Genomic DNA, 18,893 nt, shown 5'->3' with positions numbered 1-18,893 from the left:
TGTTGCTTTCAGTGTCTGTTTTCAAGTCTTCTACAGTGTTTCAGCATTTTGTTGAAATAATTACTGCAGAAAGGGAAAGAGAAGACTATACCAAACTAGTGATGATGGGATATGCCCACGGATTGTCTCAGCACATGCCTTGAAGAAGCACTGTTTATCTAGAAGGAGATGCTCTCAACACTTGAGCCTCCACTTTCCTTGCTGAAGTGTCTTCCACCCCTAGGCTGAGATCATGAACACTCGAGTGCTGCCAACCTACTCCAAAGTACAAAGGCAACATTGGTTCCTAGCAAGGCAGCAAAAAAGACAAGTTTCATGTTAGAAGAGCTCCCACAGACGATAGCCTAGCCACACTGCTGGAAAATCTTTCACTCTGTAGAACTCGTTGTATGTCTTTCCTTAATCACTGGAACAAGTACCCCACAGGTCTCGACTGCCAACAAGATTTAAAAGTCTTTATCCCTGATGGGCTCGTATTTTCCCAGTTTTACTGTTGCATGTAAGATGCTGTTCAGTCTCACAAGGTACTCCTGAGTTGATTGTTCCCTCCTTTTCAAATCTCTTTATTATATTCTGGTTGCAAAGTGGTCTATGAAGAGAAACATTTAAATGAAATGTTACAGTGAAGTTTGCCTGAAGTACAGTAGACACAAATCTCATCTAGAGGAAGGTGTCCATGCCCGTGGCAGAGCAGGCTTTGAACTAGAAGAGCTTTAAGGACCCTTCCAACCTAGAACTTCAGAAAAATACATCATTATCTGGAGACTCCTTGGCCAAGTTTGCAAAGTGATGCTGGTGTTCCCTGCACTATTTGGCCTAAACTTGAAGATTTTATTTCTACAAGGCTTTTCTGAAGCTAGTGCTCCAATTTCTTGAAGACTTGCCATCCATTGTTCCGATCTTTTGCTGGCCTGCCAGCACACAAAGCAAATATGGTGTCACTGGTGTCTTAGAACTGGAATTTTTTAAGGCATGGATGGACTTAGGTGCCTGATCCCATTAATTTTGATGGGATCTGAGCATCTAATTCCTTTAAAGTCTTATGAAAATCCCTATTCAGATTCCTGAGCATGGATCATCAATATGGAGAAGATATAATCCAGGAATATGATATTTTAAGAAAAAAGCTTAGTAAATAAGGTTCTTTTGAAAAGCATTGATTAAAGAAAAAATGTAGATATCCTCCCAAGTGCTGGTTGGATTGGCTGCAGGTATGACAACTGTGCAACCTATGGTTTGCCTTTCCTTCCCTCCAACTAGATCGGGAGCTTGTGTGATAGGCAGCACCAACAGCAGCCAAAAAGAGCCTGAGAATAAGAGTCAACTGATTTTGGAAATCAGTTCAGTAACATGGATTATCAACTTTAAGAAAGTTCTTTCCCTTCTTTTACATGATCAGATGAAGTTTTCTTAACCTTTGAGTTTTTTTTAGAGGCTCAGAGAGGAGCATTTGGGCCTCTAAACTGGGAAAAACTCCAGATATTTTCCCTGGCTAGAAAGAAAGACATAATTAAAAAAAAAAAAAAGTAATAAGAGAAACTTATGAAAATAACTTAAAAGGATTCTTTTTTCCAATTTTGCTTTTTTTTTTTTTTTCTTTTTAAGAAGAGACCTCATGAAGTTTTTTGGCTGTACACAAAATAGCAGTGATTTCTTGGCAATCTCATCAGCTACACTTTCATCTGGGTGGGCAGCTCTTAAGTAGTAAATCATAGTGGTCCAGACTGCAGTTCAACAATGTTTAATATCCTCCTCCTCCCTGATACTTTGTCAACAAGGATTTAAATAGGAGATAAACCTTCATTGTGCAGTAGATGATGTCACCACATCCATTCCTAAAAGCAGCCATGAAGAGAGTCAGTTTGGATCCAAAACTTGCTCCAGGGCACTTGAGTTTCTGAGGCTTGGCCAGCAGTGCAGTGATGACACTCCTGGGTTGGAGATGGCTCACATCTGAGCAGATGGCAGAAGGGCAGAGTGAATCTACATTCTGGGATCGTGTTGCACCTTTGCTTACAAGTTCCAACCCCGAGAGATGTGCCAGGCCCTCCTGGACTCACACTCTTGCAGGACAAGACTCAGAAAAAGTCCCAGAGTTTTTAGTAAAGTGAAGTTTGATCCCCAGGAAGTCTAGAAAACAGCAATTCTTGAGAAGCACTAAAAGTTTTGTAACTTTTCCTACGGAAGGCCCAACAAATACCTATGGTACTATGTGTTTCTTTAATGCCTAAATGTCTCACATATATTAAGAAGCATTCTGTTTCCATTAGAAGCTCCAGTGAATGAGTTTTTACCTGATGTGTGTGTGTAAATGGTGAAGTAATATTAATCTGATTTATCAGCCTGTTGGTACTTGCAGTTTAGGGATGGATGTACAAGAAATTCTGCTGTCTGGGGAGATGTCCACATCTCACAGCTGTAATTCAGACAGGGTTGCAAGTAATACTCTATCTTTTAAAACGGGTGGAGCAAAGTAAAGACAACATAAGAGTCTTCATTTTGAGCTAGGGCTGATGTCTGATTTTGACATCCTAACTATGATTATGTGACTACATGCCTGTGATGATATGATGGATGCTGTCTCTCCCAGATGGTACGTGCTACACCAAAGCACCTCCACAGCTTTGATGCATGTCTTGTTCTGCAAGGGCTGCCAGGCTGCAGATCATTGAACAAGACAGCCTGCCTTCAGGGAGCAAGCTCACCCAGATCTCACCCTGCACAGCTTTCTCTTGCCTCCAGATGAACACAGTCCTTGGCTAAATGTTGTCCTTTAAAAATTCAATACATAGGTAAATATATATATTCCTGTATCAAGAAACTAAATTGTAATGTTTCTAACTAAAATAAATTGTTGTCCTGCATAAAGTCACTCTTTACTTTTCTCACCTTTTTTTTTTTTACTACTTTTTAGCCTATTCTTCCTTTCCATTTTCCACTTTTAGCTGCCTATTCCTTTACCTTGAGTAAATAAATATTGTAATTCACTATCAATCAGCTAATATCCCAAACAAGTCTGTATGAAGCCCAGGACTAATTCCAGGCATAGGTTTTTTTCTTTTTAAACCTGGTAGGAGAACAAAAAAGAAGACTTTCTCTACTTTTTTCTAGATGATGCAAGTGACTGCTAAAATTAAAGGCTGAAAGTGATGTGGCTTTTTCCAGGTTTGTCAAACTTCCAAACGTTGCTACCTAGCAAATAGCTTCTCTAACCAGTGAGAGATTTTTTTAATTTTTATTTTTTGTCCTTTTTGCACGTTTAATACAACAGCATAGTTTGGTGATCTACTTGGTTATGTCGCCATTAATACAAATATATATCAAGGAAATGAGTATCAGAACACAGGAATTTACTTTGGAAACTAAGACTTGATTTCCAAATCACCCATTTCTGCAGTTCTAGAAATTTGATTTTCATCTTATTTGACACCAGTTTGTCAGTTTTCAACTTTATTCACTAGATGGTGTTTCATACTTGACAGCCCTTCCCATTCCCAAGTAATGCAACCCTATAGCCCTCATTTGAAGCTACGGCTCACTACAATGGTTTGTGGACATCTGAACAACCTGCTCTGTCTACTTAGTGCAAAATCAGCTGTAGGGTGATTGCAGGTACACCCTGGAAGTGGAGATTCTTGTTGGAAGAACACCCTGGGTCCACTTCCAGTTCTTAATGAAGTAGATTGTGGGGAAGTAGCTGAAAAGTAGTCAAGCTCAGAAGAAACCTGGCAGGGAAACACTTCTTTGCCCTTCTGTGCTGCTTCCAGTTCAGCACATAAATGATACCTGTTTGCTGTTTCTGCTTTAGAGAAACCATGCTGGCAGGTACACAGCCCTACAGGCACAGAGCTTTTATCTTAGCAGTCCAACAAGATCACTGATAACACTGGTGAAAGGCACTCATCACTTGCTTGTGATACTACTTCTTTCACTGGGTTCCTTCTGCCCTTTTTTCTCAGCGGTTTTCACAGCTTCTCTTTGGCACATTGTTCCTCCACCTACTGCTTGGGAACATGAGGAGGGGAGAGGCAGAACAGGGATGGACAAAGTTCAGAGCCAAGATGGGGGCTGTGGGAGGTGGGGAGGAAGTCAGCTGGGCTAGGGGGGTGAAAAAAAATGATGCTTTTTAAAGAGGATATAGGAACTTCCTAGCCCAGAGGAAAGGCAGGTCTTGATGAGAACAATATAAAGAAGGAAGGAAATGGTTGTTTGGGTGAGCAGGAGAACCGAGTGTGGCTGTGGATGAAAGGCGAAGCTGAGCCAGCCCCGTGCAATCAGCAGAGCCATCAGCGTGGGATCTGGGGCCTTGGGAAGGAGAAACAAGTGCACAGCCAGGGAGGGGGCCGGGCAGGGAAAATCCCACACCTAAAGAGTATCAGCACTCAGAACAGAGATACGGATCAGGGATTTGGTACACAGGGAACAGAGAGGATGAGAAGAGCCCGAAGAATTGTGCTTTGGAAGGGGAGTTCAGCTTGAATACTTACAGGCATTTATGAGCGCGGTCTCTCATTTTGAACAGCCTGCAGTCTGGTTTGTGGGGTTCACGGCTGAAGAGCATCGTGTTTCAAAGTGAATCAAATCCTGAATAATCAACAGCTTTTCAAATCTAAAGAAATAATTAAATGCAAAGACAGAACTATAGAGAAGTGTCAAATAGTGCTCAGCCACTATTAAATTAGTAAAATAAGGTGCTTTACTTTTCAAAAATCAAACTATAATTACAAAGTAAAGAAAACCTGCTTCGCAAAAGGGCTGCATGCTCTCTCCCAGGACAGGGTGAGAAGGGGTAATGCTGCTTTTCTCAGAGGGAAGAGCAAGCACAGGAGACCAAGCCAGCCCTGTACCCCTCTGAATGGCTCAGAACGTGGATGCCAAGACAGACAGTATGCTGCTGAGTGAGTGGCAGTGCAGAGAAAGTGACTGTGATGGAAGGCAGCACGGCAGGAACACACAGACAGGTGCTGTCAGCCAAATGCTGAATGCTGCAAATGTGCCACAGCAGATGCCCCAATTAAATAAAATGCAGAGTCACAACATTTGCTTGAGTGATTGAGAAAACCAACATGCTCTCGTGATCTCAGAATAACTGATTGTCATGGGAAACAAAAATAACTAAAGCTCCAGTGTTACTTCTATTATAGCTTGTGTGTTAAAAAAAATAAAAATAGCTCCAGTGTTACTTCTATTGTAGCTTGTATGTTAAAAAAAATAAAAATTGAAAAACCTCTCAAACGTGAACAGCCTTCCTCTGAGTCATTTTTCAAAATTAGGCTTTCTCTAGCTCCTAAATTGACACCCTTACCAACCTGCTCTCAAAGACAGCCTGCAGAGTGGAACTATCTTTGAATCTAGTTTTATCAATGAAGAAAATGTTGAACTTTCGGTGAAGATTTCTCCCACAGCCCTCTGCTCTGTCCGATGCTGCTGTGAATGTTTCTCCTAGCTGCTCACTCAGCCTACCCCTCCGTTCACCCCTTCATGCACAACAAGGTCTGAAGTGCTCATCCTGACTTCGGTAGTCAGTAAAAAAATCTCCAGATCTCCAGGAGTATTAGATGGACTAGACGGGATTTCTAGACAACCTTTAAACATCCCTTCCAACTCAGCATTCTATGATTCTAAGATGCCTGAGGAGTTGAGGAGTATCCAGATTAATGATGTTCCACGTCAGCACACACTCACCAGACAGCTGCTTTGCTTTTTGCAGTCCTGTGACTGTGATGGCCCTCAACTAACCGGCTGCTGGATGTGCCTACCCTTGTTCTGCACCCCAGAGAATGAAGGAACCCTGAAGGAACTCATTCTAAAATGAGTATTCTACAAGCTCAAGTTGTCCACAGGACATTCAGTGGTTTGATAAAGGGAGAAGAGACAAGCAAATCAATTCAATGGATGTAAGCGCTCGAGGAAACAACCAAAGAGATACTCATTTGGTGCAGCCCAGGCTTAAAGACATTAGACTGATTGCTGACAGGAATAAAACAGTTTCTCTTCCCAACAGAGAAAACAAAATTGGGTGGCAGACCACATCAGCCAGTACCAAACCAGCTTCACAAAAGCCTGTTTTTTTTTTTCCCTTCTGTTCAAGGTAGCAAAGCCCTGACAGACTCAGGAGCCCCTTTCCTCTGCTTTCACCTTCCCATGACCACCCCATGCACACTGTCCCACAGCTCCCTGGCGCAGTTCCCTCACTCACCGTGAGCACACTGCCTCCAGGCAGGGCGAGTGCACCTGTACAAAGCTGCACAAAGCACACAGCTTGGCACTGCTGTCTGCTCCTGCAAAGGCTTTCCCCTGTCTAATGAGCACAGATGCAGATTGTGGTGAGGTGATAAGGACTGCTGAGATGCGAGCTAGGGTTTTACTGGAAAGAAAACCAGAGGGGCTGAACTGAAGCATTCATTTTAAAACAACAGCTACAAGGAAAATTGTTCTATTTTGTTGCTGTTTTGGCTGGAGTGGCAAAACGACATCAAGAAAACCCTCCTGGAGTTTCCAAGTGCTTGTTTTCATATTTTGCCTCTTATGCCAGTCAGCAGGGTGGCTGCAAAAGGGAAAGAAAAACCTTTGCAAAAATCCATAACTGGTGTCAAGGGGCTTACAGAAAGGCCTGCTGCTCCCCAGGCAGATGGTGGCTTAAAAAATAAAGCAAGCTGGGCTGATGCTAGAGCCGTGTTGCCATGGGAACAGGGAGGTAAGGATGCTGCTCAGATCTGACCGGATGGAAGCAGGTTCAGGATTAGGATTAGTGAAGAAGTGGCCAGATTCCTGCTGCCATGCACAGTTTTCCTATTCTCTTAAACACAAAGTAGGGCTCTCTGAAGGTCTGCATTACACATCTTGGTGCAGATTTCAGCAATTTAAAAAGTATACACCTGAATGCAAGAGGGTGCACGAGCACTGAGGCACATCAGCTTTAGTGATCCACGCAAACAGGGTGTGTAAATGGCAGAAGGATGCCCACCTTCCAAAGCAAGACACAGCATGCAGCAGTGGTCAGCCACGAGTAGCTCTCCACAAGCTGGGAATGGGGAGCAGTGAACAGCACAGCCACACAGTTGGGATTGCAGAATAATAAGAAAGATGATAATGATTTTAAATTGTCAGCTTTCTGCCTTAGGAAAACAAAGTTAATTGTGCCTGATATATATCAGTGTTATTTAAATATTACAAGAATCAGAAAATGGCTTGTGTTGGCAGAAGTACTTTAAATATACTTGTTAGTTTCCTTCAGATGTTTGAGGTTAGCGTACCGAAAACAGCGTTTTCATCTCGTTGCTGTTTTCAGAAGAATCCTTATGTGCTGATTTCAGGCACCTTGCTGCTCCAGCCAATTTCAAACCATAAACAGAGTCCAAAGCTAAATGCAACGAAAACAAACTCTCAGAATGAGAACAGAGCTAAATATGCAGATTGAGATTATTTGAACAGTGAGCATTGTTTCCTTAACTGCTGCATAACGACGAGCAAGATTCGGACCTTTAGAATTGAGGCAAACTCACACCTGGACGAAGGGAACTCTGAAGTCCTGCAGCTTGCAGACTGCTGGCACCGCCTACGGCTGAGCACTGGCTGAGCCAGGTGCTCCGAGGAGCCCCGCTCAGATACTGCACTGATTGGGGGCGAATGCGCGCCCACCCCCGTGCTCAGCACGCAGGTGTCCAGCAAGCGGGTATCTTTTTAAGCTGGAATAAATACAAACGACTAACTTTAGCTCATCTTTCCAACACGACTAGATGAATGGGCTGGTTTTTTAGGGTTTGGTTTTAAAAAGGCCTTTTGAAAGAGTTTTCCTGCCAGTTTCTAGAAACTTCTACGCCTCGCTTCAGGCTTAGGAGCATTTCTGCTCGAGCTGGGACTGCTCGCACCGCCTATCAGCCGCGCAGGTCTGCAGGACGCGCTCTGCCTTCTTCTTCTTCCCTTTCTTCTTCCCTCGCCCCAAACCCACGCTCACGTGCGGTGTTTCTTAGCACACCTGGGAGCGCAGAGCTCTCGGGCATCACTGACATCTCCCGCCGCTCTCCCTCCGCAGCGCTGCCGCGAGCTGAGGGACGGGGCTGCGGGCACAACGCCGGCTACGGCCGGGGAGGGCTCGGCCGCCCCCGGGGGGACGGGCTCTGTGCCCGGGCTGCAGGCAAAGCCGCTTGGTCCGTCTGTTTTATTTTTAGCCGGCAGCACGGCGGGCGGGGCGGAGGCAGGGCGGGAGGGAGGAAGGACCGAGGCGGCACCAGGCGCGGGGTTACCGCAGGCGAGCCGCAGCCGCCGGGCTGTAGAACTCAGCCGCCCGGCCCCGCCGCGGCAGGCAGCGGCACAGGCTGCGGCGCTCCCCGGCCGGCGGCTCGGCGCTCCTCGCGGCTCCCCGATGGCCAGCCCCGCGCTGGAGCTGGGAGAAGCGCAGCCCCCGCCCGACTGCCCGCAGCCCGAGCCGGCGTTCGGCGAGGCGCAGAAGTGGATCGAGGTAAGGCGATGGCAACGCGGTGCGGGCGCCGTGCCGCAGTCCCGAGCTGCCGCGGGGCTCCGGCGTCTCTCGGAGCGCGCGATTTGCGCGTTGCGGCATCCGCGCCGCAGCCCCCGCGCCGGATTTAAGCCCTTAATCGTATTTCCCTCGCCCGCCCCCTGGCTCGGGCTGAGCGGGGCGGCCGTAAACAGCAGCGCAGGTGCTGGAGCCGACGCTTCCTCCTGGGCTGGGGGCACCGGGGCTCCCCGGCCTTCCTGGAGACCAGACCCCCCGGGGCACCTCCGGCCGCGAAGGTAACGCGGAACGGCGCGTGGTGGGAGGGCTGCCCGCATCCCCTCCTGTGTCGCTCCCGAAAGCTGTGGGCGATGCGGTGCTGCCCCGCGGGTCCCGCTCGGGGTTTGCTCGCGCTGTGGAACGCGCAGACGGGCAGGTGGGGGTGAGATGCCGTAGTTAAATATTTTGGCGTGTAACAATAGCGACGCTTTGAGTAGTTCCGCGCCGTATTGCTGGTGCAGAATACCCGCGAATGTGGCATAAACCGAGATAGCCGGGTAAGAGCTCCCGTCAGCTGCAGGCTTTGAGTTTAATCTGCGGCTTTATGTTCTGCTGTCCTGCGGTGCTTGGGCGAATGGTTGGTAAAGTCACCGCGACGGTAGGATTCCTACATTCTCAAGTATATTCTCAGGAATAATGGTTGACTCCAACGTCATCTGAAAGGGCAGTGCTGTGTCAGACACTGACATAGCTGGCTGGTTGCTGTAGGACCAGAGATGGGAACGGAGAGGGATGGGGAAAGAAGGACTTCTGTGCCAATGTACACTTCAAGGGAGAAGTGCAGTGCGTGCAGGCAGCTGTGTAGGGCAGATGAATGAGGTGGTCCCTGTGTATCCTTCCTTACAACAGAGGAGCAGGAGGGAGGCACGTGACCCTGCACGGTACACAGTGCCTTATGATTGTTGGTTCTGGCTGCTAAGGATGGCAGGAACTCGGCAACAAAGCAGGTCGGTAGGTAACGAGGCTGCCGGCAATCACTCCGGGCATGATGATAATGAAGGGAGTGCGAGCCTTCCTGTCTAGGAGCAGCGAGTGTGGGTCAGGTGGAAACCTCCCTCCTGGGCAGTTCCCAGCCTTCCCAAGTTCTCGTGCCTGTGCTGGTGTGATGGGGTCGGTAAGAGGAGCAGGAGGAGGCTTAACTCCTTCTGCACTTGGTGCTGGCCCAGGAGAGCCATGTGGATAGAGAAAGCTGGTTGTAACCTCTCACACTTCCTTCCTTATTCACTTTTTTCATCTTCTTGATGCACGGATGGCAAAGGTGTGATGTGTGTGGTGAGGCTGTCAGCTGCCTGTGAAGGCAGTGGTCCCATGTGCCTTGTGCATAGTATTTCCTTTTGGGTTAAGCTCTAAGGTATGAGGGTTTACACCTCTTAGAAAAGTGTGGTTAGCATTCACCATCCTAAATCTGGAGGACTTGGACTGAGCAAATGGTGTGGAACTTGGTACGTTAACCCAAGGATATTGAAAAGCAATATCAATTGTAACATCCCTAAGATGTTATCTATTTATTGTAGGTACTATGCCCTGTTGATTTGAGTGAAAACCAGAAATAAGGTTGTGTCGTGCATGGCTGCTAGGTTCACCTCCTTGAGCTCTGCAGTTGTCCCTCAGAAGTCTATGTGCTGCCCCAGAGGTGTTAGCAATCTTCGCGTGTGTGGTGGCCTTCAGCTCTGTGCTGAGCATTTACAAGGAAGTCTCTCTCAAATGAGAATAAAACAAGCAGCAACTGCTGTAAGCTGGCTGCTGACCTCCTTGGTATGGGATGTGGAGGACTGGCAGTGAGGGTGCTAGCAGAGAGCTCAGTCTGTCAGACAGTAGAGCAGTGCCACACAAAAAGGCTGAGGCAGAAATGTGCAGATCTGAAGCTGCACGTTGTTATTGGTAAGGAACCAGCTGTGTGGCTCAGGGCTGGGTCCTCACCCAGTTTAAATACCATCCAAGTCCTGGCTCTTGTTATTCCGCTCTTCAAAGAATGGGAGAATCCTGCTTGCAATGAAGTGGGTGGTTCCTCATAGCAGTCCCATCCCCTTTGTGCCTCCCTTGAGCTATGGAACAGAAGCACTGAAGTCCACCTGAGTGTGCAGAAGGGCCCGAAATCTGGACACGGTTGTGACAGGTTTGATGTGATCTGCGTGTGGCAGGAGCTGGGATGTGGAGATTCTGTGGACTTTCTGCTCCGATCACAAGTCACTGTTGGTAGGAAACTGAAATTCAGCCTTGCTCACACGTTCAGTTCTGCACAAACATCAGCCATACTTCCCCCTGTGTAACAGTAAACCAGTTCTATTATTTTAGTTTTACTTGGCATGTGCTACTTACACAAAGAATGCCCTCTTAATGATAAAGTGAACCATATTAGTGGCACTCAGAAGGCTTAAAATAAAGGCACCAGATGAAAAACCCTGCGAGGCAGCTCCATCAGCCTGCATTATTAAAGGTGCAGTATCTTGTTTCAATTAACACAGCTCAGTTTCACTGAAAGAATGTATCAGCCTTGTAAAGTGTAGTGGCTTACTAAAGCAAAATAACAAATCTAATTTAATCTAATGGCCCATAATTTTAAAATGTCAAGGTTCCCAGTGTGTTTGCTTAAACTACAATAACTGATGGTTGAAAGAACATCTGTATAAACAGTCGTTCTTGCTGCAAAGATTCGTAACAGCAACACAGTAATAAAGCCACATTTAATACTGGTGCAGCTCCTCAGGGTATTGTTATCTCCTCATCGCCTCATTAATATGCTCTGTCCTCATTGTTGAAACTTGGTTCAATTAGGGATGGCTTTTCCATAGACTTGTATTCCTTAGAAACTTTGCCAGCTGATAAGAATGCTTCCTTTATTGTTGTTTGGTAACAATAAACAAGGCATGCTTTCTGTCCCCTATGGTCGGAGTTTGACTTTGCCATTCCCTGTAGATGTGCATGCGCTAAACTGCAGTAATTTCTAACTCTGCCACTTTCATATGTATTTCCCTGGAGAGTTGTGTTGTTAGGAAGAAGCTTGTGAACCAGAGGCATTTGTTGGTTGTGTGGTTGCTTTTTTTCTTTATCTCCAATAGATTTCTCTGAATGCAGCAGCTTTAAGCTGGTTGCTTCTAGAACTGGGACCAGGTGTATTACCTGGTGCTTCTAGATGTGTCCTTTTGTGCAGCAGAACAGCCATGCCACCATCTGCTCCGCCATTACTATGAGGCAGTGTGAGAGGTATAAAAACAGTGATCCAGGCAAGTAAATTTCATGTTACTGTCTTGCATCAGAAGTCTGGAAACAAGATTTTGTTAGGACGTCTCTCCCTTCTGTGGATGCAGTTCTAGAAGGCTGAGGCTTCTGTCTCCCATTGCTTAAAAGTCAGTGGGAGTAGCTCATTGACAAAGTCATTCTTATATGACGAAGTGGATTGGGTTATCTACTGAAGGAGTCTAGAACCTGAGGAATACACACATTAGTTTATATGGCCTTCAAAATACAGTGTGACACTGATTGGCATGCCCTGACTTGGAGGAATATCAGAGATAAAGCTCCTCCTATTGAATATACTGGTTAAGCCTACTGATTGGCTGCATATATGAGAAACTTGTCTCTTGCAGAATTGTATCTTTGTGTCTAGACTATCAACTCTTCCTTTGCTTTCAAGGGGATTTTAAGATCTTTGATTAGGGACTCTAGTCCCACAACCATGGTGCCCCAGCAAGACTGGGACCATCAGTCTTGTTGATACTCAGGAATAGATTAAATCCAGCAGATGTTTTCTGCAGCAGGCAGCTCTGGAGAAGCCAGTCTGACTGCCTGTGAAAGTATCTGAATACAACCACTCAGATGTAGAAAGGTGCAATAAGGCTTAGGACTACATGGTTTTATTAAGCAAATCTTGTAGGAAAGTTGGTGAGTTATGTTGCAAACAATGCCTACAGCTGACTTTTTTTTTTTTTTTTTTTTCAGTTTCTAGTCTTTCCTGTTTTCTTTGTGTTTCTTTTTATTCTCCTACTGGAAGAGTATTTTACTTGTGTACTTTACATAATGTATTGGGAATGAACTCAAAGGAGCAAGTGTAGTTATCTAGGCCAACAGTGCCTGACCTGGTAGTACTTCAGGTCTATAGCTTTGTACAATGAAGATGTCTGCCCTGCTGGTAAGAGGGTCCAGCTTGTGGGAAGGCTGCTGTGTGCAACCCCACATCCACTGGGGAAATATAGCAGAGATTCTCAGTTACTTCAGTAGGCATTGAACACAGTCCTTGAGCTTTGAAAAATAGTTTCAATTGACTGATTAGTATCCATCTTGGCTGTCTTTAAGTGCCTAACTATAGCTGATATGTGCTAGTCACAAATCTCTCATCATGGTGGAAGTTATAAAGCCTAGTATTAAATGTGGAGGTTGACAGGCCAGCCTGTGGCAGAGGGGTTGAGCTTGATGATTCTTGGGGTCCCTTCCAATCCAAGCCATTTTATGATTCTAGGAGGATGATCCTCAGACTGGAAGAAACCAATATGAATGGCTTGGACCAGCTGGTTAATCTGTGGACAGCTAAAGTTAGATTAATATTTTTCATAATGTCTGTAAGTCAATCACAAAAAGTCAAAAGATAGATGTGTGTTCAGAGTAATTTTACTGCAGTTATTATGACTTGGAATGGAATTCTTCATTCTTTCTCTACATCTCCAGGGCAGCATTTAGTGAAGGCAGATGAGGCTGATGGGGTGTTCTTCATTCTGGCTATGTTAGTCATTCAGTGGAATGAAAACTAAATTGTTTTTAAGGGTTGGAAGAACATGTCCAAACTCTATGACGTACTAAACCATCACCTTCTAGAAATGTTTTCCTCCCTGAGTTGCATGGCAGCTGTGTGTCCTGTGTACATGGACCCAATTCCCTTGTCATGAGAGCTGTGTAAGCTATGTTACAAGTAGTGCTTAACACAAAGGTGAGAATGGTGAGAACAACAATACTATTGATAAAGGGATAATGTCAGGAAATTTAGGGTTGAGCTGCTAATTTCCTTAAACTGAATTTATTTCTCCTTTCATTACTAAAATTCTAAAACAGTTAAAAGATCTGCCCTTAAAACCAGAGTATGGAATGTCTTTATCTAATTGGTTGCAAAGATGCAACTATTCAACCTCTTTCCACTTGTTCTGCTAGCGTTAACTACATTTTTTATTTTAAAGGAAAATATCATCTAGAAAGCTGGAATCTTTCTTGCTAGGAGAATAAGCAGATGGTCAGTATGGCAGAATTGTTTTCTAGAATGTTTTAGTCAATCAAGGAAGAGTTATTTCACAACAGGTTATAAAAGCTATATTATCTTTGGTTTGGCGGAAGCTGCCAGTCCATGAGCTCTTCATCCACAGATGAACACTTCTGTGTATTAATATTGTAAATATCCCAACAAGAACAGTTGTGTAAGACTAGTACAGTAAAAGCAAGATTTACTGGGGGTGAAAGCATCATTGGAAAGAGTGATTGATAAAGCTGCATGGGGGAAGTGTGAGCATTTTGGCATGCAGAATGTGAAGATCTCAGTTTTCCCTCCTTCAATGTGTCATTTAAGAATGAAACTACTGTGCTCCCTTGCTTCACTCAGTCCCCTTGGTCATGATAATTACAGCTACTATGGTACTGTAATATCAAAGTTAATAGCTGAAACCTCTTCAAGCTATGTTGAGAACAGTATCAGGTGAAAGGGCTGCACCACATGCCCTAGAGGTAGGTTTGTAAGAATGTGATGAACTAGAACACACCCTGACTTAAACTGCCTCTTATTTATTAAACAGAAATGTACTTAGTGTACCTGGGACAGGCTGAATGACCCTTTGCTGTGGTGCAGTGTGGGGAGTGGCTGCCTGGGGAAGTGCAGGGAGGGCCTGGAGGGGACCAGCAGGGCAGCAGGCTAAATGTGGGGCAGCTGCGTTCTGGCAGCAGGAAGGATTGGCTCTTTGTAGGTTGATGGAAGTGGTTATTTGCTTGCTAGGCCACACCTGCGATACTGCATCCAGTTTTGGGGCCCACGGCACAGAAAGGACACTAGGACATTGGAGAGAGATTGGCAGAGAGCCCTGGAGCTGGCTGGGACTGGTGTACCTTCCCTGGGAGCTACGCTGGGGAAGAAGTGCATGGCAGGGAGCCTAGCAGCTTGAGGCAGGTTGTTGAGAGGACAGAGGCATGGGGCGGGAGAATGAGACACCTGTCACACACTAAAAGAGGAAAGATTCTAACTTAGCAAAGATGCTTCTCCTTACTTCATGAAGACAGCTGAGCATTGGTGCAGGCTGCCCATCCCTGGGTGGCTTGATGCCCAGCTGAAAAGAGCTCCAACTGAGCAGCTCTGGCTGACTTCTGCCCTGGTGTGGGATAGGAGTTTGGGCTTAGAGGCCCTCAGGGACCCCAGAAACCTGAATAATTCTATGGGTCTGCGTTTTCTTGAAAGTAGACGAGTGAATGTAGCTAAATTTTATTTTTAATCCTGCTTTACTGGATGCTTACAGTATCGTCACATTTAAGCATCTATTTACACGAACAAGATCTTCTCTTTAAGGAGGCAAAACTCCTGTGGCTTTTGATGAGTGTTTTGTAGGTACGCTACTGGCTTTCCTTTGTGGGAACTCCTCAAGGCAGCAGAAAATGTGTTTGGCTTTCAATCTAACTACTTCTACTAAACCTCTTTTATCTTAGAAAACTAAACGTGACTGGTTGCCTTGCTTGGTGAGATTCTGTTATTTAATTCACTTTGCATAACTATTATTGACCAATAAAAAATGAGTTCCACTTGCTTTTTGCGTCTTGAGGAGATGATAGGCAAGCTTAATTCTTGAGAGTTCGGTTATTAAATCCTTCAGTGGTTCTTTGTTTGTGGTATTAGTTGGTTATAATAATCCTCTGCTTTCATAGATACTCTGATCAGGTCTACTATAACTTGCTCAAAACTGTTAACTGTTTTATATAATATATGTATATATTATGGTGTGGATAAAGTTGTGAATGTCCCTCCTTGGAAGCATTCAAGGCCAGACTGTATGGGGCTTTGAGCAGCCTGGTCTAGTGAGAGGCGTCCCTGCCTATAGCAGGGGTTGGAACTAGATGGTCTTAGATTTCCCTTCCAACCCAAACCATTCTATGATTCATTCTATGAATGATTCAATGATTATTGGTAATAATCTTACCTTAGCAGAAGGCCTAACTTAATGACGGAGTTATTAACAATGCTTGCTCCTCATGTTAAAATTACTTTAAAACACTCTAGTGACTTGGATGTTAAAGAAAGGACAGAATTCTCTTAATTTGGTTATTTGAAGAGAAGCCCTGTTGTGCTACGTTCTGCTGCTTTTAGATTTCTTGCCTAGTGTCAGAGACAGTTTGATTTTGAAATCAGCTTTGACAAGCTAAGATTTAAAAAAAAAAATAATATTGCTGTGCCTTGTTGGCTCTGGCATCATTGGCAGTGATTCATGGGGCACTTTACAGACTGAGGAGCTGCGTGATGGAAAAGCAATTCTTTAACTCTGCTTTCTACAGTTGAATGAGTAGGGTAAGAGGGAAATTATCTCCATTAATCTCGCCTGCACAGACATTTCTCTATGATCCTGGTTCATGCTGGAAATAGCACAGGAATTCTTCCATGTTGTGATCCCACAGTGAGTTTCAGGAACAGCATAAAAGGAAAAATTCTCTGTGATGTCTCTTCCAATCTCCAGAATCTTCCCACCTTCATTCCAGCCCTGTGGTTATTTACAAGCTACACAGAAAGTGGTCGTATATGTTCAGTGTGCTGCAAAAAAATTTAAGTCTTCTTCCTGAGAATACCTTACTACTGTTTCCTTTCCTCAAGGCGTTGGTCAATTTTTAGTTCAGTATTGCAGTCATGAGTAGTGAAGTCTCTGGACAGATTAACATATTTAATTTTTAAATTAGGCTGTTTCCTGCTTTCTGTTCCTCATTGTACTTTGCTGTGATTCAGACTTTTCTCCCCAACATGAGGATGTGAAATCTGTAAAAAGATTAATAACAAGTAACAGTTCCCGAAATTTATGTCAGTTCTGTTACATCCAACAAGGATGCAAATCAGTGCCTTTAGGAACTGACAGTGCTTGATAGTACTGCATCACGTGAAGTTGCTTACACAGGATGGGACTTCTGGAGATACTGTGATCTGAAGATGAAAACAAGTGTATGTTCTAATACTGGAACTTGCCATCTCCAAAGGTAGCAGAGATTGAAGGGGGAAAAAAAGCTGAGCAACTAAAACTAGAGAGCCAAGAAACTCAGCTGAATTTGTGCTTCAGGAACAGGCTGCAGATTGGCACAAATAGTGGTAACCTTTACTCTGACTTGAAGAAGCCTTTCTTTTGCGTAAGAGTAGGCTGATGCCCATAAATAACTGTTTGCAAGTGGGAGGAGAATGGTTGCATGGCTACAGAGGACACAGGGCTGAGATTAAAATCTCTTCATGGTGCTTTGCTTTGCAAGCAGTATGTTCAGTGAACTCACAGGGCTGTGTTATGCCCTTATAGTTCCAGCAGAAGGTCATGGCTCTGACAGAATGTGCAGGTCTTCCTACAACGTCTCAGAACAAATAGAATAGGTATGGATTTGGGGGTTACATTTTTCTGTTATATTCCCTCCCAGTTTGCTACTTGGCAGTGAGTATCTTCTGACTAGGTTTGTGGAATGGCAGGGAGGAATGAGGAGAGATAGAAATAGCTGACTTGTCTCTGTCAGGGCATTGTAGGCAAGGATGGCAGTGTCCTGAACATTCAGCTGAACGCCGTGTGGGTAAATGTTGTTCAGATTCATTTCAGTGGGCTAACTTGCATGTATTGTACCAACAGAGAAGTCAAAGCAACAGAGAAGTCAAAGCTTTCTTTAAGTTCAGAAGCATAACTATAAATGTGTAATCTAAACAGGGGGGGGGGAAAAAAAAAAAAAAGAGACAGCAAGTATGTAAAAATTCTTCTGTTTCTCTTTTTCCTGAATCTGATGTGTTGTCTTTTAAGGTGGTGGTCTGGATAAAAGGGAAGTCCTTATTTTGGAGCACAGATGTGCAGTGTGCATCTTCTGTCAGGGTTTGGATTGACTGAAGGTAGCCAAGGGAATGAACTATTTTCCAGAAAAATGGCACCAGCAAGGAAGAGGAAGTCTCAGAGTCAGTGAGTTGTAAAGGTGACTCTCTGAAAGCTGAGAGAAATGATACAAACCCTTAGCTTCACATCCCACCCTTCCCAAAACCAATTCTTATTTTGACAAGGGGCCTTCAATTTTGGAGTAACATGAAAAAAAGGCATAAATCAACAAAGCTCAAGCGACTCAAATTATGTTTTATTAGAAACAGCTTGCCTTTCTATGGAGAAGCAGAAATACCCTCACAATATTTTAATTACGAACATGCAGATCTCCAGGCTTGCTGGGGCCGTATTTTCTCCTCTCAGATCAGTGCCACCCTGCCTGCACTGCCCTTCGGCCAAGTGCTGGAGTGATGGCCACTGCTGCTGAGTGAGCACTCTGCCCATGGGCACAAGGAACTGCACGTCTCCATGGGACAGTGTGGCACATAGCCACGTCTGGCATGGAGGTGGTGGCTGCTACACTGCACCTCCTGGCATCCTGAGCTTCTTAGATTGGCGTAGCACAGCTGAGAGGTCAGACATTCCCTATGTGAAGGCGAGTGTAAGGGGAGCCGGGTGTTAAAAATAAAGCTGGTGGAGCTGCAGAGTAATTTCACCTCCTTCATGTATCTCTCAGTGATTATTTCTTTTGGAGAGCAGCAGCCACTTCCATTAGCAGAGGCTCGCTCTGTGCCGTGCTCTGCAAAGAACATAATACGGAATTAATTGCAGCTGCCCTTCTGAAGGATGTGCTTCAGTTGGTGCTGGGGTTCTCTCCGAGTACCCCAAACAAAAAGATTTGTTATTTAAAAGTGTGTCTCTGTAATAAATACTTTGCTACTTTGTTCCTTCCTGTCATTTTGCTTCTCTTGAGTAGCTTGAGGGGAGAAAGTAAGCAAAGCTGCTGTAAATGGCTGTGGGATAACCATGGAAATTCACAGGGGTAGTTCTGAGACAACATTCCTGGCAGTTTGAGTCTTCCAGAGCTTGGGAGTCTAACCATTAATTTCTCTTCATTGTAGTTTGCTAGTTTCTCTGAAGTTGTAATGCAGTATAATAGTTTTAAGTCTTTGCTTTTTTTTTTTCTTTTTTGGATTTCAACCAAGACGCTTGAGAGCACGTTCTAGTTGTAGGCACTTCTGGTGTTGTGGTTCCCCACTCCCCCTTCAGCATTTGTTAGTTTCTCAGCGCAGTGCTTAAGTCTACAATGCCATACAGGCTTTTCTTTTTCATTTTAGAGCTGTGTGGAGGAAACTTGCTTTTTAACTTCCCACATGAAGGGG

The 18,893-nt window shown here is 44.8% G+C and overlaps 1 protein-coding gene across 9 annotated transcripts in view; it reads left to right on the top strand.

The window, feature by feature from the left end:
- Positions 1–8,174: 8,174 nt before the first annotated feature.
- Positions 8,175–18,893, top strand: part of LIMCH1 (LIM and calponin homology domains 1) — a 161,816-nt gene continuing 151,097 nt past the window's right edge. For 3 of the 9 annotated variants that reach the window (XM_085223245.1, XM_085223243.1, XM_085223242.1), the window contains exon 1: positions 8,176–8,461. In XM_085223245.1, the coding sequence (XP_085079371.1) occupies positions 8,366–8,461 (96 nt within the window). In that variant the 5' untranslated portion in view covers positions 8,176–8,365. Of the gene's footprint in view, positions 8,462–8,697; positions 8,755–18,893 lie in introns of those variants that run through there. The other 6 variants (XM_085223251.1, XM_085223250.1, XM_085223246.1 and 3 more) reach the window with 4 other exon arrangements.

The sequence above is a fragment of the Meleagris gallopavo genome, chromosome 4 (assembly GCF_905368555.1).
Source record: "Meleagris gallopavo chromosome 4, MGAL_WU_HG_1.1, whole genome shotgun sequence".
Lineage (NCBI taxonomy): Eukaryota > Metazoa > Chordata > Aves > Galliformes > Phasianidae > Meleagris > Meleagris gallopavo.
Note: the sequence above shows the minus strand (reverse complement) of the source record. Positions and strands in the feature narration are given on the sequence as shown.